Source organism: Megascapheus bottae, chromosome 12 (genome assembly GCF_031878675.1).
Source record: "Megascapheus bottae isolate mThoBot1 chromosome 12, mThoBot2.hap1, whole genome shotgun sequence".
In the NCBI taxonomy this organism is placed as follows: domain Eukaryota; kingdom Metazoa; phylum Chordata; class Mammalia; order Rodentia; family Geomyidae; genus Megascapheus; species Megascapheus bottae.
In genome coordinates, this window is record NC_143520.1 from 10,288,976 (window position 1) to 10,311,300 (window position 22,325).

Consider the following 22,325-nt stretch of genomic DNA (forward strand, 5'->3'; position numbering starts at 1 on the left):
TGGATTGGTTCCATAGCTTAGCTATGGTAAATAGTGCTGCGATTAACATTATTGTGCTAGTATCTTTTGTATGGCCTTGTTTATGGACATTTAGGTAAATGCCAAGGAGTGGAATTGCTGGGTCATAGGGGAGCTCTATGCTTAGTCTTTTGAGGAACTGCCATACTGCTTTCCACAGTGGTTGAACAAGTTTGCACTCCCACCAACAGTGTAGTAGTGATCCCTCCTGGCCACATCTCTACTAGCCTCTGTTGTTATTATATTTCTTGATAATGGCCATTATAACTGGGGTGAGGTGGAATCTCAAAGTTGTTTTGATTTGCATTTCTTGTATGGTCAGAGATGTGGAACATTTCTTCATGTGTCTATAGGCTATTTTTATTTCCTCTTCAGAGAAATCTCTCTTTAAGTGTTTAGCCCACCTTTTAATGGGATGGTTGTTTCTTTGAGTATTTGTTTTTGAGAGATTCCTTCTTTTTAATTAAAGAATTTATTAACATTTTCACATCATATTTCAAATGTCATGTTTAACAAACAAGTGAGAGATTCCATTTTTTGAGCTGTTAGGTATATTTTAGTTATGAGGGCCTTGTCTGCTATATGTCTAGTGAAGATCTTCTGAGGCTTCTGAAGATCTTCCATGGGCTTTCTATTTAACTTGCTAGCTATGTCCAAAAGGACAATTTTGAGGAGACAGATAACCTGGACCACTCTGACACTCATGTCATTCCACAGACATAGTTGTTGGCATGGAATGAAATGCTAGCTCCAAGTTTATTTTCGTAGACTCTCTTTTCAATCCTGGTCTGATTTGTAACCTATTCAATATGGAAAATTACCTCTTAAGAAGGAAGCTTTTCATTCTTTAAGGAACTAATTTCCATAGAGCACTATTTTGTACTCACCGATGATAGTTCTTAATTGGCTTAATAAAAACATGTGCACTTTTTTCTCTGTGTATGTGTGTACGTGTGCACATGTGCCAATACTGGGGCTAGAACTCATGGCACAGGCAACTGTCCCTGACCTTTTTCTCTCAAGGTGCTCTACGACTTGAACTGCAGCTCTATTTTTGTTTTTGTTTGGTTTGGTTTGGTTTTGCTGGTTAACTAGAGATTAGAGTCTCAGGGATTTTCCTGCCTGCACTGGCTTTGAACCACAATCGTCAGATCTCAGCCTCCTAAGTAGCTAAGATTTCAGGCACCTGGCGCCCTAGGACCTCCTGAAACCATATTTCTGATTCTCCTATCTTGCCACTTCAATGCTGGTAAAATGTTGAAAAGATCTGATGCAGGAAGGAGGTTGTAGCCAAAGGTAGAATGGAACATAAAGAGACTGGAAAAGATTCACATTAAACAGGAGGGCTGAGCAATGAGCGTCAAGGACATTCCTTTGCAACACTGGCAATATGAGTAAAGAGGTCAAAGACATGGCCTAAACTCGATACTTTCATATTTGAAATCTGGGTTTTCATCAAGTATACTCATTCTGAGAAGATGCAAACACTTTATGAGCATTCCTATACAAGATATTCAAATACCAGATAATGTCATTCCCCAGAGGCCTGCATCCATTGAGCTGCCTGGCAATCCATTGTTCCTCAGCTATTGTGCTTGAACAGGGTGCAGAGAGAAAGGTTTTGAGAGTAAGAGAATATTCTCTCCAGGATTACCAAGCAGCACCAGTCTCAAAGCAGTGCCAGATATGGATACATTATACTCCACAAGAGGTGTGATTAGTCAATAGAGAAAGAGAAAGAAAAAAAAAGTCACACTCTGCCATCTTCCACAAAAAAAAAAAAAGGAGAACACGCTATTGTAGAAACCACGACGTCGTGTGAAAAGGTTAATCACAGTCTGGCAATTACAATGTTGGATGCAAACATACTTTTGCTGAGGCTGTGAGTTTCCTTGATTAGAAGCTCTGTTCCCTGCTGGGACCTTCTCCAGCACCAAGACATCTTGGTCATGTTCTTTAAGTCTGACTGTATTCGCCTCCACATCCTGCAAATACAAATTATACCACATACAGATGCTGCGTTATACTCAGACAATGAAAAAAATTTTGAACATTTCAGAAACTCATTTGGTGCTTGTGATGCTAATTGTTGCGTCTACAAATTAAGTCATTTTCAAAGTCAAGGGCTGGAGTGGTCAGAGGAGGACCAGATGAAGCTGGAGACATGCCTTTAAAAAAAAAAAAACAACTCTAATTTTATTCCAGATGAAAAACAGCAGCATAGGGGGACGTGCCTGGGCTCTGAGAAATCTTTGGGTGATTGTTTGTAATGCTGGAGAGGGGATTTATATCTCATAAAATATGTGCTGAACAGCATTCTGCTTCCACAAACTTCCTTTCTTCATCTGAGTGTTTCTGGTTTCTGTAGGTGTGGCACCTTGGGGCTGGAGGTATGGCTCAAATGGTAGAGTGCCTGCCAAACAAGCATGAAGCTCTGGGTTCAAACCCCAGTACTCTAACAGCACCGCCCTTGTCTCTAGCCAAAAGATTGCTCTTTGAAAAGATCAGTTTGAAGCCCATTAGAAGCTTTCTTTCAGTTATTTTGAATGAGTTTATAAGTTACATCAACAATAAATGGTCCTAATAAATCCTGTCAACTTTAAAATGTTTGTAAAGTTTACCTCTCCATGTCAGTATGGTTTTATTTATTTATTTTTGTTTTAGAATTTACTTCATTGTTAATATAGAGGTGATATACAGAGGGATTACATTTACATGAGTACATTACCTTTCCTACAGTGTCAGCTGCTCCCTCATTCTCTCCTTTCAGTAAGGTTTTAAATGTTTTCTTCCTCAACATTTAGCTTCCATCTTAACGATGATTAGGTAAGAACCAACTTAAATCCCATGTGATATTTTTTCTTTACTATTTAATGGAATAAATTCGAATTTAATTCTCTTGGTATGAAGACATCCCTAGGAACACATATGTTGTCCAAAATGTTTGCAGCAGAGGGAGTTGTGGGGGAGGAGAAAGCGAGGAGGGGGGAGAGAGTCTATACAGCAGGAGGCGAAAGGAGCTGCTCTAGGAAAAGGGGACAGGCTGACGATCTTAGACGGGCCCCCTGGGGGAACCCCATCTAAGGTGAAAAGGACAGTGGCCACTGGAGAGAGCAGGATGAAGGGACGTTGTCATTACCCACAATTAGAGCCTCTCCCAATCATTCTGCACACAACAATAGGATGTATGTGGAAGAAGACCCAGACAAGTTCTTGTAAATACCTTGCACTCCCACAAATACCTTATCACACTTAGAGCAAGCTCCTCTTCAGAGCCATCTTTAGGTATCATGCACAGCTCCCATCACTTTAAACATTCATCTCCTTGCCAGGGGGCAAAAATGCCCTTAGTGTGAACTATTTGAGATGAAGCACTTGAAAATGCTTGGTTAGAGCAATCAAGATCAGGGTAATTCTCATTAACAGGTGATCACTCAGTCAGGGTCAAGAGACTGTGAGAAGATATACGAAAGGTTCAGACTTAGGGATCGATGAAAAAGGTAGCCGCCAAGAACGACACAGGGCACAGGGAGTGGCTGCCGTGCTAGAGAGAGGGGAAGAGGAAGGGCACATAAACAGATGCCCAGATAGCCAGCACGAAACTTCCTAGACTGTTATTTTCCCAGACACTTGCCGTGCATCACCTCTCATGGACTAGTCACAGATGTGTGGCAGAGATACTTGTTCCAGCACAGCATCCACCTTATGCTGTTGCATCTGGACTTCCCACGGCACACCAGTGTGTTGAACCCACATGCAATAGCCCCGCTTCACCAAGGCTCCACGGGAATCCTCGCTCCTTTGAGAAGGGAACATGAGATATTCCCGAGCCACACTTTGCTTTAGTTAGACTCACCCTCAGGATCCGGTTGAAATCTTCTTTGTCGACTCTTAAGAAATGGCAATTGTCTTCTCTCAGGACAATGGAGGCTGCTCTGGGAGCATCGTTCACTAGCGCTAGCTTGCCAAAGTCATCCCCCTCATGCAGGGTGCAGACCACGCCCTGGAGAGAGCAGCACACTCTGGTGAAATGCAGCTAATGCCTGCCCACGTGTGACTACTACCCTGAAAAACACTGCGTGGATAAATGGGTCCTGCCGAGGGATGCCCAAACAGGGTTTTAGACTTAACATACAAGGTGTAATTTTTCTTTCCCCAAGTAATATAATCTGTGGCCTAACTTCAATGACAGCATTATAACCTAAAAGATGAGCCCAGAAAAGTATACTACTACTCTGAATATAGTAATTGAGAAGATTTATGAGAAGAGATGCAATGCTACCTTTTCTACATCAAGTAATGATGTTATTGCGAATCTAGTAACATTTCATTCTTCATACTGCAAGCCACACTAGTAAATGGAGAATATTAAAGTTTCCTAAAGAAAAAAAAATATATATATACGTACCTTGCCGTAAATGACTACATTCACCGATCCTTTTAGAATAATGTACCAGGAGGTACCTTCTTCCCCCTGGTTAAACACTAGACATAAAAAGATGAAAAGACTTACCGCAAGAATAGAAGCACATCAATATAAATTATAGCTTATCAAATCATCATTTTTAAGTCGCCAGCATTACCCGTACATAAAATATAAAGAAAAATTTACTGGCAAATACTAACTTATTCAAGTGGAATATTATTTCTCTTTCTACATCCATGAAAGGGAGGGAGATGGTACACCAAGTCTATTCCCTCAAAAACAGGGAATAGGCCTTATCAGAGATCCACTCACTAACAACCTATTTCTTAGGGAATTCCCAAGTCCTCCCATCATTTAGCAAAAATATATTATAGAACACAGTTATAAAAATAATCTGACCAATAATAAAAAGTAAAAATCATCACCCCATCAGAAAGCCATTGGTTGAATGATAACTACAACATTCAAGGTAGAAATTGCCCTTAGGAGAGGGAAAAAAGTGAGAGAAAAAGAGGCCTACAACTAGAATTTTATAACTTCATTATTTAGAAAATATGAAAGTAAATGGCACGATAGGGGTGTTTTATAAGAGGATAAAATGTTAGCCAGGAAACAGTGGCTCATACTTATAATCCTAGCTACTCGAGAGGCTGAGGTCTGAAGATTAGGGTCCAAAACCCAGGGAAGGAAAGTTTGTGAGACTTATTGCCAGTGAACCAGCCAAAGCCAGAAGTTGAGCTATGGCTTAAAAGGTGAGGTGCTAGTTCAGAGTGAAAATGCTAAATAACAGCACTCAACCCCTGAGTTTAAACCCTGGTACGACACACACTCGCAACAACAAGAACAACAAAATGATTAAAATGCTACTTGCAATATTTTCTGTTTTTCAAATGAAATGATGTTTAACAATAAAAGCAACTCGTACATTTGGATGAAAAGAATGAAAGCAACACTATAAGTCATAAGTGGGCATAACAATAAAAACATTAAGTCAACCTTAAAATGTAAAGGAATAGCTCAGTAAACTAGGTATTGATGTCAGAAGCAGTACTTTGGGTGACTGAAAAGTAACAATAAGTGAGATTTTGTTTTGTATGTATGACAGTCCTGAGGCTTACACTAAGGGCGTGGGCACTGTCCCTGAGCTTTTCTACTTAAGGCTAGCACCCTACCACTTGAGTCACAGCTCCACTTCTAGTTTTGCGATGGCTAATTGCAGATAAGAGTTTCATGAACTTTCTTGTGTGGGCTGGCTGTGAACCTGGCTCATCAGATCTGGGCCTCCTGTGTAGCTCCTGTGACCTACCAGCACCCAGCTTGAGAGACATTGTTTAGACTCATCTTGCCTTTTTTCTAGCTTATTTAACTATCACAGGCAGCCCAAAGAAAGATCGGTTTTTCCAAATTGTGTCTCTTGGTATCCATTTTCCAAGTGTCCTGTTTTACTAGTTGGAAAAAACATCAGTTTGCATAGAGATGATTTTTTCTTTAATGAAGAACTTCTGAGAACCTTCAGCATGTGATTTGTCTTATGATTCCATGAGAGATTAGACAAGACAATACGTCCTGGCCTTCCTAGCTCATTCACAACCCCTGTTGTTCAATAAAGAGTTTGTAGCTCTAGTGAGAAATGCCAACTTAGATAATATTGTGCACATCTATTAACGTCACATTTAAATTTCTTATTTCCAAATATGACTACAGAACTGAAGCACAACTTGAATTCTGGAGAGATACTGGATTTTATAATAGTATAAATATTTGGGTCAAAGAAATCTCACAGGCTTAGAGCACATTATGGAAAGGAGAGAGGGAACATAAAACAGAATGCCTCAAATATGATTGAAAGGGGCATTTTCATGAGGCAGATGAGTTCTTCTGAAGCCACAAACTGAAGTTAGGTCACTTGGGAAAGTGCTACCCAAGGTTCTGCCCAAATCCACCTGTTTCCTTTACTTTTCTGTTTCTTTTTTTTTTTTTAAATCAGTTATGGGACTTGAACTCAGGGCCTAGACACTGTCTCTGAGCTCTCTTGCTCACAGACTTACCTGCCCCAGCTAGCTTCAAATCTTTAGATCTTGGCTTCTTGAGTAGCTAGGCTGACTGGTATGAGCCATGGGTGCCCAGCCCAAATCTAGCCTTATTAAAATGGCTTTGAGGCAGTAGTGCAGCGAGACACAGGTCAGCAACTCTACATATGCTGGTGATAGAAAACTACCTAGTGTTCTATTTGATCTATCAGGTTAACTGACCTGTGCTGGAATGATAACAGAAAAATGGAAGGGCTATACACCATCCTATCATGTCACACTGGGGACCAAAAGAGCGCATTTGCATCGGGCTGGTATGGTGTGTGCTGGAGAGGGCATGCCCGCACAATCTCCTGTTAGAGCTCACTTACACACAGTTCCTCCTTTGGCATGAGACTCGAAAATGAGAACACCTGCTAACTCCCGTTTCACCTACAAAGGAAAAGAAAGCATGTGGAAAGGGTGGGCTTGTGGGGAAAAGATATGTTCTCTGCGTGGGTGCATGCTATCACCGGTCCTCTTGCTAGTATCAACCCTCCCCACCCCCCCCCCAAGCTTGTCAGTCTCATCTAGAATCACTTTTGGTAGATTTGCCATTAGCTTCTCAAAGCTATTTTAGAGAACAGCTTATAGCTAATTCATATCAGATTCTCAGCTTAGAAACTGTTTAAAATACAGTTTCAGATATATATGCATATATACATGTGCATATACTTACATATATGTGTGTATATAATTAAAATTATCTTTAAGTAGTTGCACAAAGGGGTTTCAATTCAATGTATCAGTTTATGAATACAATGCATCTTGATCGACGTCGTCCCTTTCATCATTCTCTCCCTCTCCCAGCCCCACCCATCCGCTCAAGTTACCTGGTTCCATATACATATATGCACGTTGAATATATGACTACATTCACTCACCCTTCCTCTATTTGTCTGCCCTCCTTCCCCTTAGTCTCCCCCCTTCTGAAACACATCTTTCAGTTTCCTGGAATTCATTCTGTTAAACTGTAATTTTGAAGGAGTTACACCACTGCAATCATCCCCTGTGTAGAACATCATTTAGTCAATGTGTTTGCATATATCTGCATACGGCCGTATATGTGAAACCATGGTTTCACATGTGTGAACCGGCCATCTTGACTGGAGGTGGGCACCTGGAACATCATATGACCCTGTTGCCACTAGCAGCTCTTCTGTATAATGTATCACAGCAAAATTCTGTGTCTTGGAGCTGAATAATTAAGTGACTATATTCCCAGACAGATAAAATCCTAAACATTTCTAGACAATTAAAATTCCAGATTAAAAAGAGATAAGATTACGGTCTCGAATGATAACTCTAGCTCCCTAAGAAGCAAGTAACTTGAGACTCTCCCAAACTTCCCAGATGCCTGGGATTTCAGGCAAAAGAGGAGACCACCCATAATTCTCTCAGATCCCTCAACATTGGAAACAGGACAGAACAGTCAGAACAGGAGCATGCTGGGGACCTGGCAGACAGTGAGCAGTCTCCACTGTCAGGCCCGTGTGTGTCAGAACTCCCCACACTACACATATTCTTCAAAGGACATGAATGACAGGGCAGAACTAGATAGAAGCTGACCTAGGGCAGTCTATGTCAGTGGACAAGTCTTCATCTCAGTATAGGGTGTGGAAGGGATGTGAGGACAGTGGTTTTTCTGCTGAGGACTGTGACAAGTGTGCAGCTGCCCTCAAGATAGAATTAGGTCTGACTACCCACACCCTGGTAGGAAGCAGCACATGTGGCCAGCGGAGAAAGCTTTCCAGCACCTCCAGTTGCTGGGAGTAGAAGACAAATGGGCCTACAAATGAGAACTTAGGGACCTAACTAAACACTATTCTAACTTAAAGTCCTCCCCCGGGCACTGCAGAGGCAACTTACTGTGGTAGAAAGGTGAGATAAGGCCTTGATGTGTAGGAGCTCTTCATAGATAATCTCTAGGTCATCCACAGTCCTCTGGCCAGGTCTATAAAGAAAAAAAGAAGAAAGGAAAAATCATCCCCAATGCTTCAAAAACAGTAATGGACTCAGGTTCAGTAACATAGTCAGGGAATCCTTCTAAGTAAGAAGATACTGGCGGTGAATGATAGGTGATGAATGAACTGGAAAGGATGGTGTTCCTTGATGGAGGGGCTTGGGAGCCAGCTGACATGCACAGAGCCCCTTCCTTTCCTTTCTCAGAGGGAACTGCACCTTGGCTTTCCCATGGACACTGGCTAGCTTATCTGTCACTTTGTGGATGAAACTTCTGAAAAATGATTTTTCATTATCACCTATACCAGTAACGACAAAACTTGCCTCCTTTTAAAAATCTTTTAAAATATATTTTATTGGGGCCGGGGGTTTGGCCTAGTGGTTAAAGTGCTTGCCTAGCATGCGCGAAGACCCAGGTTCGATTCCTTGGTACCACATACATACAAAAAAGCCGGAAGTGGTGCTGAGGCTAAAGTGGTAGAGCTCTAGCCTTGAGAAAGTCCAAGGACAGTGCTCAGGCCCTGAGATCAAGCCCAGGCTTTTTTTTTTTTTCAATTTATGTGGTACCAAGGAATCGAACCTGGGCCTTCATGCATTCTAGGCAAGCACCCTACCTCTAGGCCCTGAGCTCAAGCCCAGGACTGGCAAAAAAAAAAAAATATATATATATATATTGCCATTAATAGAAGGGTTACATTATATTTGCCAGATAGATGGTGCATGACTTTATAAACATTGATACCCCTTCTCATGTTTTTGTCTCCATTTCCCCCCCACACTCCATCCCTTCATCTTGTTTTCCCCCCTTCCCTATCCTATTTCAAACAAACATATATACAGTATATCCAATAACAATATGAGATAACCAAGGGACAACAAAAGAGATGAGAGATAACATAGTACATTAAGGACAACAATCACACATTATATGGCTCTTGTTTCTATATCCTAGAGGTCCTTTCATTTAGCCTCATCCTATACGGCCTTATGTATCTAGGTTTTGTCCTATTGTAAAATTCTGCTAGGAGAGTCCAAAAATTTGCCTCTTAACATCTCTAGGAACAACTGGCTTCATCAGCTTGACTATGGACCCAAATTCCTTGGGAACCAATAAAGTATCTTAGCCTAACAAAAAGCTACTTTTTTTCTGGCATTGGGCTACACATATTTTTCCCAGAGGACTCAAAATATAGGATACATACAGACTCAATGTTTTCTTTTCTGGCCCTAAAGAGGTAAGAGTATGAGAGGAGATCAAGGAAACATAGTGATTGTAAGTAAGAAGAAATGGAGATAAGAGACCAACATTTCTCAAACTCTGTTCTATAGATCACACCTGTCTATGTTAGTTTATGTAAACTTTCTTATTCTCATATTTACGATCCATCATTTGGGAAACTAAGGCAAGAGTATCATGAGTTTGAGACTGTACAATGAGACTCTATCTCAAATAAAATTATAAAACTAGTACCTATTGGGGCCAGGAGTTTGGCCTAGTGGTAGAGTGCTTGCTTAACATGTACGAAGACCTGGGTTTGATTCCTTGGTACCACATACATAGAAAAGGCCAGAAGTGGTGCTGTGGCTCAAGTGGTAGAGCTCTAGCCTTGAGAAAGTCCAAGGACAGGGCTCAGGCCCTGAGATCAAGCCCAGGTTTGTTTTTTTTTTTTTTTTCCTATTTATGTGGTACCAAGGAATCGAACCTGGGCCTTCATGCATGCTAGGCAAGCACCCTACCACTAGACCAAACTCCAGGCCCTACATTGTAATTTTAAAAAGTGTTGACCAAATAAACGAAGGAAGGTATGGTGTGCTGAGCAGAGGACTGGATTTGGAGTTTGAAGAGCAAGTTGAAATGTCATATGAAGCCTTTGTCTGATCTGCAGGCTGGGGATGGCTTCTCCCTGAGCAAAGCAGAAACTACCCAGGAAAGCAGCGAGTGAGTAGGAAGGTTCCTAGATATTTAAATGAAAGAAAGAGGCCAGGAGTTTGGCCTAGTGGTTAAAGTGCTTGCCTAGCATGCACAAAGACCCGGGTTCAATTCCTCGGTACCACATACATAGAAAAAGTCGGAAGTGGTGCTGAGGCTCAAGTGGTAGAGCTCTAGCCTTGAGAAAGTCCAAGGACAGTGCTCAGGCCCTGAGCTCAAGCCCAGGACTGGCAAAAAAAAAAGAAAGAAAATCAGCAAAGTAATATTAATATTTGAAATTCAAACCCATGTTTAGAGGCTGAATCAGACTTACAGAGTATAATATTTGACCCAACAGTTTACATCTGGTACTTAGTTAATTATTAGATTAGTCCTCTGCATAATCAAAGCTTAACTGTAAATATTCTAAAGTAGAAAACTGGACAAAATAATTTCACATGGGGAAGCTGGCAGATTTGGTAGGGGTAACCTAGAGGAAGAAATATCGGCCTACAGTGCACATTACCTTCACAAGGACAGCTTTGACACAAACAACATTCCACCATTGCCTTCCCTTACAGAACCAACAGAGTCTCTATTTCCTAATCTTTACTGCACAAATACAGATGCTAAATCCCTGACCCGGGCTATGCCAGCCAAGTTCACCTCCTGCTAAGGATCACCCCGGAAGGACACAACTGCACACCAACGTAGCTCTTAGTGGTGGAACTCAGAAGGTGGTACCCAGAAAGACACGAGAGAAAAGCTGTAGCCACAGGGGCTCTGAAGGAGCCAGGCCTTTTTCACAAGGGGCCTAATCTACTACTTGACTTAGTCATGGGGATTTGAAAACTAGGACCCTTGAGGATTTACAAGTCAATTGAGTCACCTCTGTCCATCTACTGTCATAGAGTCAGCTAACCTGAATGTCTCAGGCAGGTATAATAGGATTATAGCGCTTCAGCACAAGGAGCAGCCCTGCTGTTCTTGCTACTTGACATCCACCACAAATAGCATAGGACTCTCCCAGATGCGTGGTTGAAAAAGAAAAACAGTCACCAAGTTTCCTTCTCACCTCCATGGGGTAGGCTGTGATGGATGGAAGAGGAAAACTCAGCGGAGAAAAGGAAGACTTAGACTTCAGCTCCAAAACCTTGACAGAATGATTCCATGCTGAGATTTGGGGAGCAGATCTTTGCTTAGGAGTATTTATATAACATTAATATGAACTCCTTATTGCTGAACTCATAGATTTTTTGTGGTTTTTTTTTGGGGGGGGGGGGCTAGTCCTGGGGCTTGAACTCAGGGCTTGGGCATTATCCATAAACTTTTGCACTCAAGGTTATCATTCTACCATTTGAATTACAGTTCCACTTCTGGGGTGTGTGTGTGTGTGTGTGTGTGTGTGTGTGTGTGTGTGTGTGTGTGTGTGTGTGTGTGTACGTGTATGTGCATGTTTTGGTAGTTTATTGAAGATAAAATGTCTCACAGACTTTCTTCCCAGGCTGGATTTGAATTGCAATCCTCAGATCTTAGCCTCTGGAGTTCAGTTTGTGGATTTTTTTTAAAGTACTGTCTCTAGAATCTATAAAGATCACTGTATTAAAGTGATTATATTCTGTTCAAGGTATGGATCATCTCTGTAGAAGTGCTCCCTGTACACACGCAAAGATCCTCCTCTCCCTCTTTCCCCTTTCTCCCCCTCTCTCTGTCTCTCTCTCATACATACACTCACATATAGTATCGTATAGTACAGTATCATATGTATAGTAGCAGTACTACTGGAGTTTAGATGAAGCCAAGGCTCCACTTTGGCTTTTTTCTGGTTGATGGAGATGAGAGTTTCACAGAGTTTGTTGCCTGGAATGGCTTTGAACTGTTATTCTCAGATCTGTCTCTGTAGTAACATTGATCACGGGCATGGGCCACCAGCACTTAGCATATACAAGGTTCTTTAAAACTAGGTAATGATTCACTTTTCTATATTCTTCTGTCTTCCCTCTTATCACATGTTGTTCCCTGATAGCCATTTTCTTTGCTAAAGCCATTTGGGGACCTCAACATTTTTCAAATGCAGCACCTGCACAGACATCCGCAGGGCAGCCATACACATTTATCAGTAGCCAGTCCTCTGAGGGCTCATGGGATCTGATGGAGAAAACATGGTGGTTCTTTGAAAGAGAATGGAACTAAAACTGGGCTAGCTTCTGGGTCTTAAAAATGTTCAATACGACAGGAAAAGAAGAGAAAACCACAAGAGCAACACAAAAACAACCATGGGTCTGAGGTGCCCAACAGAATCACAGGCCAGGCCATTGTCATTTGGTAATATACACAAGTAGCACAGAACTCCCTGCTCCTGTTTGAGTGAGGAGAGAGAAATCTGGGCTGCAAAGAGACTTGTTTGAAATATGTAAATAAATAAAAACAGAATCTAAATAGAATTTGTGACACCACAAACACCTTCATGAGAAGTTTGGCTGGAGTCAGAATCCTGTCCCTCAGAGGTCTCCACACATCAACATGACTGACAGCTGTACATTTCAGGGAAGAAGCCAGATGGGACAAAAGTCAGTGTGGCCCACAGAAGAGACGTAAAACACAACCTCCTTTCACTGCCATGTGTGTTGTTGCATTTACAGCAGGAAAAGCAGCAGCCAGCCTGACCTGTGCCATCTCACCGTGCTATCTCACGTCTTAGGAAAGCCTGAGTCTTTCCTCTCTACTCTTCACACTCAGGTGCTCCCTTGGCTGTACCCCACACCCCAAAGAGCACCTGGGGATATCTAACACTGAGCATTCCCTGATGCAAGCACTGAATAAAGTCATCGTTTAAAAGTAGGCTTCTCGTGGCAAAGTCTGGCATTAAGTACTTTTCAGGCTTTGGTCTTTAGGGTGGGGGTGGTGACAGGAGAATATGGACGAGACCCTTCAAATCAGCCCCCATTCTGTTCCAATAGTAATGAAAAGTCCCAAGGACTGAAGGCAGTTTGGCTTTCAAGAGGAAAGGGAACACAGCCTGAGCAGGAGGAGATAGCTCCCATGTATCGTCCTAAGAGGAGGCTGAGAGGCTGGTGACGTGAATGGACTCTGGCTGCTCTGAGTGGCAGCCTGTGAATGTACCTGGTCTTTACTTGTCCTTCTGCAGATGTCACGGGGAGAGGTATTAGGCATCCCTGCTTCTTTACAAATCGGCGTGGTGCCACATTGATGTGGATTTGTCAGACCCTGCTGGGGAAAGGCCTAGTTTCCCCAGGAGATGCATTCTGGCAGCAATGTCTACTTACAGACAAGATAATAAACGGGGACAGATGGAGAAGCAGTTTATACATTAAAGGATGGGAGGGCTCAGGTGAGATTGGAAGCTACTGGTAAATACCGTTTTATCAAGGAATTTATCAAGGTCAGAGGCAGAGCTACTCAGTTACAGGAACTCGGACAAAATGAGGTATTCATCCAGCGACAACACAACACATTGGCATGGCCAGGGATAAAGTATGCAAGAGAGAAAGGAAATCACTGGGTTACTATAGATCTAGCTCCTAGTAGACCCTGGTGTATAGTGAAAATACCCACAGAGGCCAGGGTGATAAATATCTGAGTATGCCATGCTCAAGCTTAAATCTAAAAAAAAATGTTTTATTTACTTTCAGATGCTAGGCCTCAGGCTCTTGGTCAGCTTTTTCACTCACCAAGGATACTCTACCACTTGGACTATGCTTCCACTTCCTTTACTGACTTTTTGCTAGTTAAATAGTGATGAGCCTTTTAGATTTGTTTGCTGGGGTTAGCTTCTAGCTGAAATCCTCAGACATCGGTGTCTTGAGTACTTAGTGAACACTGGCATGCATTGGGATACTTTATTTTTCATGGAAGATTACCTCTCAACCTGATTCTCGTATTTGTAAATGCTTTCTTAAATGTGGATCATTTTCAAACATTTCTTTTGCACTAGTATTCGGAATGAACTCAGATCCTCATGTTTTCACTTGACTTTCTGACTCAAGGCTGGAGCTCTACCAATTGAGCCATACCTCTACTTCCAGCTTTTTGCTGATTGACTGGAAATAAGACTATCTCAGATTTACTTGCCTGGGATAGCTTTGAACTGCAATCCTCAGATCTCAGTCTCCCAAGTAGCTGGAATTATAACCATGAGCTACTAGCACCCAGCTGCATTTGCGAACACTTTAGAGAACATTTAGAAATCTAGCCTCTCCCAGTTCTTTTAAAGGAAAGTTAGCATCTCCTTGTATCATAAAGCATTTTTCTTTTCTTCAACCTCCCAAGACTGTCAGGGGCAGTCTAGGAGGTGACTAACACTGGAGGGAGGCCCCTCACAGCTCTGCCTGTGGGGCTCTTTAGCCTAGAAAAGGGAATATATGTGTATTAGATGACACTGTGTGTGTGTGTGTGTGTGTTCACGCGCGCGTGTGTATGAGATGACACAAACCCTGTGTATGTGGGGGGAGGGGTTGTTTGGTCCTCTGGGGAATTTAGAACTACCATAAAGGATAAAGGCCTAGTAAATGTTTATGAGATCTGAAAGTGCTCCTCACAGGACTTGGACAAAGCTAGGCAGCCCTATAAAGGAAAGAATACTGTCAACAAAAGAAAGAAAACTAGGAGAAAAAACAGTTGGCATCTGCTCAGCTCAATTTCTTCTTCTGTTCACAGCAGGCAACAAAACTAGCTCTACTTAGTTCAGGGAGTTATATAGTGGTTGAAAGAGGTGATAGATATGCTATCGTGCTATGCACGCTTTGTTTACTAAGTTTTGTTTGTGATTCTGGCTAAGGGTTGGTGTAGAGTAAAGTGACTAACTCAAGGTCATGGGTGCTCAGTGGTTCCTGAGTTACTTTTAAGTCATCTAAAGTGCTGTGAAGAGAAGTTGGTTAATTATCTTGTCATTTGCCAAATTTAGCAAAGGAACTATTACATTAAGCAGTTCATAGATTACATCTAATATATAATAAATATATGATGAAAACACATACATGTATGAACACACACAAACATACACAATGAACATTTCACTGTTCATCTGAAATCTCAATTTAACCTGGCATACTATATTAACCTGGTAATACTAATCGTGAGAATTTCAGTTCTGTAGAGTCAGTTTGGACAACTATTGTCCCACGTAGCTACGTGGACTCCACTGCAAAGTGTAGAACTTAGGAAGTAAGATAAGCTTAAAAAACAACTGCAGACTCCAGAAACATACAACTGTCCTAGGGGAAACTAGTTTCCATTATTCCAACAAGCCACTACCTACAAGCAGAAGAATATCTGTGCCCCTCCTCAATGGGTAGCCCTGTGTGGTAATTGTTTATGTCTAGATCTATCCCAGATCTAGAGGGTATAGATAGATAGGGAGATATAGATATTTTCCCCCATGGTCCTGGGTCTTTTTTTTTTTTTTTCGTGGGTCATGGGGCTCGAACTTGGCCTGGGCACTGTCCCTGTCTTCAGCTCAAGGCTACTGCCCTACCCTTGCACCAACCCACTTTCCACTTTCTAGAGTTTAATTGGAGATAAGAGTCTCAGGTTCTTTTGTGCCCAGGCTAACTTTGAACCTTGATCCTCAGATCTCAGCCTCCTGAGTAGCTAGAGTTACAGGCGTGAGCCACTGCCCCTGGCTGGTCCTGGGTCTTGAACTTAGAGCCTAGGTATTTTCCCTGAGCTTCTTCTGCTCAAGGCTTGTGTCCTGCCACTTGAGCCACAGTACTTCTGAGTGGTTCCTTGGAAATAAGAGTCTCATGGACTTTCCTGCTCAGGCTGGCTCCGAATGGCAATCCTCAGATCTCAGCCTCCTGAGTAGCTAGGATTACAGACATGAGCCACAAGCACCTGAAACCAGATTCCCGGGACATCTTTCCTCATTAATTCACAGAACATGAGGCCATTCTGACTTCCTGTTAGGACCACAGTTGAGGGAAACACAGCACAGGAAGAACACTGGGAAGCAGAGTTGTGCTTCAAGAGATAGAGTGCCAGCCTTGAGCAAGAGAGCTAAGGATCTGTTTCCTAAGGCCTCTGTTTCTTAATCTTTAAAGTGGGAAGTATGTGACTTAACAATCTCATAGTTTTCTGAAAGATGTGAATTAAATCATTATCTAGTCCACTGCTTAGTACCCCTGCACTTAATAAATGTTGACTATGATTAAATACAATTGCATTTGTATTTCTATTTACAGTCCTTGTGGAAAGTAGGGAGAGGATAAACAAGTATTATTAAATTTATTTGTTATAGCTTAAGGGATTTAGACCCTGGAGAATGTGAATGGTAAACTAAGAACAGAATCCTGAGTCTGTACTCAATCTTGCTTTCAATTTATTTAGCATGCTCTTGGATCAAATGCATATACCTCAAATGTTGTCACTGACTTCTCAAAATGTGACTGATTTTAATATCATAAAGTATCTGGTGGGTCTTTAGTCTTAGCTCCTCTAATCCAGTCTACATGGTTAGCAGTGAAATTGACCTATTACAAATATGATTGTGTCACACTTCCCTTTAAAACTTAAGGGTGCCCTCAATGACTATAAATGCCAGGTAAGGCACACAGAGGGCATGGCAGATTTCCTTTAATTTCTCTGTGACCTAACTCTGCAGCCTCATCTGCTAATGCTCCTGGTCCGGATGCCCTCAGTTCATCACTCTGCAGGAAGTTTGCTCACACCTTTCTGGTACCACTCCCAGCCCTGTGCTCCTGCCAGTCTAACCTCTCTTTGTTTGTTCTGAAAAAAGCAATAAAATAATATTCTTTGTTGTTCCTCTAAGAAAAGGTTTGAGACTCAATCTAAATATCCAACCATTGCAAAATGGATACATGAAGGAGCATTCAGAAGACAGGAAATTCTGCACCTCTTTTTGATACAGTGAATAGGCACCTGTACTGATCATGGAATAAATGTATCTTCCTTTGCTTAAAAAATCCAAGCATTAAAGAATTTTTTAAAAAATTAAGAGAGAATGTCACTGGGGGGAAGGGAGCTGGAATTTGGAAGCAAGGCCTAATGCTTACTCAGCTGATACTTTAATACTTAAGTCATGCCTCCGATCTAGCATTTTTCTGGTTATTTTCTGGAGAAAGACTCACAGAGGTTTCTATACAAGTTGGCTTCAAGTCATGAAAGAATGGCATGTTATTAAGTACTAGAAGTTAAGAACTGAAAAATTACCATAAGACTAGGCACCAAAATATTAACAGTAATTATATCTTTGGAAGAGGTGACTGGAAGTATTATTTAGTCTTCTGTAACTCCTCCTAGGAGTTCCAAATGTTAACAAATTGACTTTAACAACAAATTGGAAGCCAATTTGAACAAACTGACTTTAAAAATAAGAATTGGGGTACCAGTGGTACATGTCTTTAATCTTCAGGAGACTAAGCCTGGGGGTGGGGGGTTGTGAGGTTAGAACTTAGGGCTAGAGACACTGCCCCTGAGTTCCTTTGCTCAAGGCTAGTGCCCTAAAACTTTATGCCAATTCTTCACTACCAGTTTTTGAGGGGTTAATTAGAGACAAGAGTCTCTCTCTTTTTGGCCCAGGCTGGTTTCTAACCACAATTCTCAGATCTCAGCCTCCTGAATAGCTAGGATTATAGGCATGAGCTACCGATGTCTACCTTTTCTTTTCTTTCTTTCCCTTTCTTTCTTCCTTCCTTCCTTCTTTCTTTCTTTCTTTCTTTGCCAGTCCTGGGCTTGAACTCAGGGCCTGGGCACTGTCCTTGAGCTTCTCAAGGCTAATGCTTTACCACTTGAGCCACAGCACCACTTTCAGCTTTTTCTGTGTATGTAATACCAAGGAATCGAACCCAAGGCTTCATGCAGGCTAGGCAAGCACTGTACCACTAGGCCATGCTCCCGGCCCTCTTTTCTCTTTTAATTAAAACAATGTCTATTAAACAAAAGGACTACAGTTACCTAAGCCAGGCAGAGTACATTTCATTTTGGAGAGTGTCCCCCTTTTCCTCCCTCTCTCCCATCCCACCCACAAGTTGTACAGTTCATTTTCAACACAGAGTCCAGTGAGTACCACTACTGCATTTGTTCACTCTTGGTCCTTCCTGTGCCTCCCCTTACTCTCCCAAAGAAATATGGACAAACAAAACACAAAGAAAAGAAAGACTGCAAGAAAGAAAGAAGCTCATGAGATTTTTAGCTCCAATAAATTACTAAAACTGCCAGAAGTGGAGCTGTGGCTGGAGTGGTAGAATGCTAGCCTTAAGTGAAAGAAGCTCAGGAACAGTACCCGGGCTCTGAGTTCAAGCCCCACAAAAGTCATGAAAAACTTGAGGTAATCTTAAACTCTAAACTGTAAGTAGGCAGCCATATCTATCCTAAGTCTGATTCCTGATGGCAGCAATCCAGTGGTTGCATTCAGGGGTACACAGGCACGAGACAAACAGGGTAAACTGTTTTTAGAGGGAAATTGCAATTCCAAACACAAGGAACAATTCACTTCACCGTACAGCTTGCTCAGGAACATTCTACAAGCTTTCAGTGAGGGCATGGCAGTCTTTGCAGTAAAAACATTTGGGGAAGAAAAGGACTCTCTTCCTTTGTAACCTTAGGTTCTTTCTCTCAGGCTCTCCCTTTTTGACCCGCACTGAGAGTCATCTGCTTACCTGTGACTAAGCTCTGGGCACCAGAAATCAGCATCCTCAGCATCAATTATTTTAGGCCTGCAGATCCTGAAATCCCCTGGGGAAAACCAACCCCCAGCCTCCAGACAATTATCAGAACTTCAACCAGTGGGGACAAATAAAGGTCTTGTTGAAACAAGTTCTACTAATTCAGAGAGAACACAAGTCTCTTTCAGGGCCCCAAGAGCAGAAGAAAAGCACATGAAACAGTGGTGGGGGAGGGGGTGGGGGGAAAAGAGGAGGGCAGAAGGGTATGTCCTGCCTTATCCCTGCAGGAATGGCTAGCCCCTTATCCTCCCCGACGGTATCTGCTCATGTTACTTTATTCATTCTATTTTCTTTTAGCCTTATGCTTCAAAGTATATGTCAGGAAAATATTATTTGAGCACATGAGTTAGGTGAACTCTAGTGTCTGTTTCAAAGCCCTGTGGAAGACTCTAGACCTTGACAATAATTCTTTTATGGTATTATAGTGTAATTCTGTGCTATTTCTTTTCCTCTTCTCAGGTTCCATAAGCTTCTTTCTTCCTGAATACTTTGGCTTCTAAATTAGGGCATGCTGGAACTGCAAACGTAGAATTAGACTGGGAAGTATCATCTGCTTCATCTCCCTCCTGCACCCCAGACGAGTCTCTTATATATCACTTTACTTGGAAGGCCTGTGTGGTAAGAGCATCCTCACTCCTTGAACTCTCTTGGCATCCTCAAGTTCACAATACTTTATCTACCTGGTCACTCTACACTTTTTTTTTTTGCTCAGGGTATCCTATGCAGAGAACGTGCTTAATGTTACATTATTTCTGCTGATAAGGGTCTCTATTGTGTCTATTTGCTGTAGGGTAACCTCTTGTTTTTAGAATTATAAACAGATCAAAATCAAAACAATAAGTTCCCAGAGATCATTTTGTGTCTGATGGCCTTGTCTCAGAACCACAATAACAGCACCATCAAACTGTCACTGGTTCTTGTGCCATTTGCCCCAAAATGCCATCAGGTCTGCACCTGCAAAGCCAGAATGTGTATTGTGAGTCTCTGACTGCCACTACATGAAAAGCTAATTTCACATGCAGCATGTATGTTTTTTTTTCAATACCAATAGCAACAAAAGTGTGCCAAAAAATTCCCCTAAAGCTCTATTCTGTTTTTTAAACTGGAGAACATTCTTTCATAGTTTGACAGTTAAAATGCTGCAGTTAATGTAATAAACAGAGAATTTTTCTAAGTAGCCTGTCAAAACAAGTGACACTTTTTTTTTTTGGCTAGCTAGTCTCAGATTCAGAACAATAGGAAGTACCTTTCAAAGCAACATCTTCATTATACAATCAAATTCTCAAAGTAATCTTCTCATCAAAGAATATTGTGTTATTTCTTTCCCAGTAATTATAAGAGTTCTGCAACCTCTCTGGCAGTGGTGACTATTATAGAATGCAGCTGTGCGGAGTTCAAAACTGAGGGGCTTTGCCCCAGTGGACACAAAGCCAGTGCATCTTTTGCCTCCATATTTCTGAGTGATTTGGCAGTCTGCAGAGTAAAGATAATCCACATTTCCGTGACCTAGGAGCAGACTCTCAATTTCCAAGGGCAAAGTGCTCAGTGGATCTTACTAAGGACAACAGTGATATTAATAATTCTTGAGCATCTAATCTTATTTTCTTTCCCAGTTAAACAAAATAAAGTAGCAACTGTAAATAGCAAAGATTAGAAAATCCAGAAAGGGTTTGTGTGGAATCTGAACATCTGTCCCAAAGTGCCAAAGACTTGCAGCCTAAGTCTAGTATTTGCCAAAAAAAAACCCCCAAAACCTGGAAAGATGACAGAAAATTCCCTAATGATGGACCTTGAAATACCAATAAAACCTGTACTAGAAGAATTAAGCATGACAGTGTAGTATTTTTTTTCCTTTAAAAGAATCTTTGGACTGTCAGGTTTCATGCAATTCAATGTTACATAGAGAAAAAATTAAGGAAAAAGGAAAAAGACACCTGAGCCCCCCACCTTCATGTCTCGTTTGCTTTTCGGGGACTGGGATTGAATACGGAAGGAGACACAACAGTAATCACTCCACCAGTGGGCTATCATATCCCAACTCCAAAGCTCTCATACTTAAGGTTGACTTGTGAAACCCAGCTCTGAAGTCTGTTACAGTATCAAAAGTATTCATAGTATATAGCAAATAATCAATAATCCATCTGTATGTATCTTCCATTGAATTACAAACTCCTCAGTGATGAAAAATTACGTTTGATTTTTGTGCCAATGTTGGGGTTTGAACTTGGGCCTCAACTCTTTTGCTCAAGACTGACACTTTCCGACTTGAACCAAAGCTCCACCTCTGTTTAATTTTGAGATAAGGTTCTCACAGACATTCCTACCCAGTATTGATTTCAGGTCTTAGACCCCTAAGTAGCTAGGATTACATTCTTGGGCTGCTGTTGTCCAGGTTAAAAAAAATCAACTTGGGAGATGTTCAAAAATATTAGTGAATTGAGTAGCATTTCTCATCCTACCCACCCAAGTGACTAAAGGCCGAGGGACCATTAGCTGGGCCCATTAGCTGAGCCCATGGACTCACTCAGTGAAGGTTTATTGATGGCTTCCTTGCTATGCAGAGCCAGGGATCTGGCCTTGCCATTTCACAGCATGTTAACTCCTCTCCACAGCAAGTTATGTTAACAGCAGGCTGGTAACCCAGCTGTGATTAATGATTGCTTGCAAGTTTCAAGCTCTATCACCTGTGCCATACAGAGCAATAGAAAGCTATAGAAGGGAGGAGCCCTTCTGGTTCTCTGCTTACTTTAATAGCTTAGCTCCTACCATAGTATGGAGAACAAAGCAGGTGATCAGCAAGTGTTGGGTGATTAGGAGATGAGTAAAATGAAATCCACATTGGCCTTCAAGAAGCAATGTTTCTCAGTAAGAGTATTGCTTTAGGGTTGGCTTTGCGTGCATGTGCCATTCTGGGGCTTGAACTCAGGGCCTGGTCATTGTCCCTGAGCTTTTGTGCTCACTGGAGATAAGAGTCTCATGGACTTTCCTGCTCAGGCTGGCTTTGAACAGCTATCCTCAGATCTCAGCTTCCTGAGAAGCTAGGATTACAGACAAGAGCCACTGATACCTGCCTATTTTTTTTTTTAATTTTAATTTGAAGTGAACAAAGTACTTGAAAGTGAAAGAAGGGCAGGAAAGGAAAGTAACAAGATGCTCCATCTGGAGAACGAGTCCCAAAGAAAAGTCCAATGAAGTCCTCTTGAATGTTGGGTTTTTATGGCTAAGGTCTCCTCTGGTAT

At 41.7% G+C, this 22,325-nt stretch overlaps 1 protein-coding gene across 2 annotated transcripts in view; it reads right to left on the reverse strand.

The window, feature by feature from the left end:
* Rapgef4 (Rap guanine nucleotide exchange factor 4) overlaps positions 1-22,325 on the reverse strand; it is a 303,371-nt gene that overhangs the window by 67,621 nt on the left and 213,425 nt on the right. For both annotated transcript variants that reach the window (XM_090342624.1, XM_090342623.1), the window contains 5 exons: positions 8,383-8,467; positions 6,846-6,906; positions 4,427-4,503; positions 3,875-4,021; positions 1,888-2,003 (listed from right to left, as the gene is read on the reverse strand). In XM_090342624.1, the coding sequence (XP_090198750.1) occupies positions 1,888-2,003; positions 3,875-4,021; positions 4,427-4,503; positions 6,846-6,906; positions 8,383-8,467 (486 nt within the window). The remainder of the gene's footprint in view (positions 1-1,887; positions 2,004-3,874; positions 4,022-4,426; positions 4,504-6,845; positions 6,907-8,382; positions 8,468-22,325) is intronic.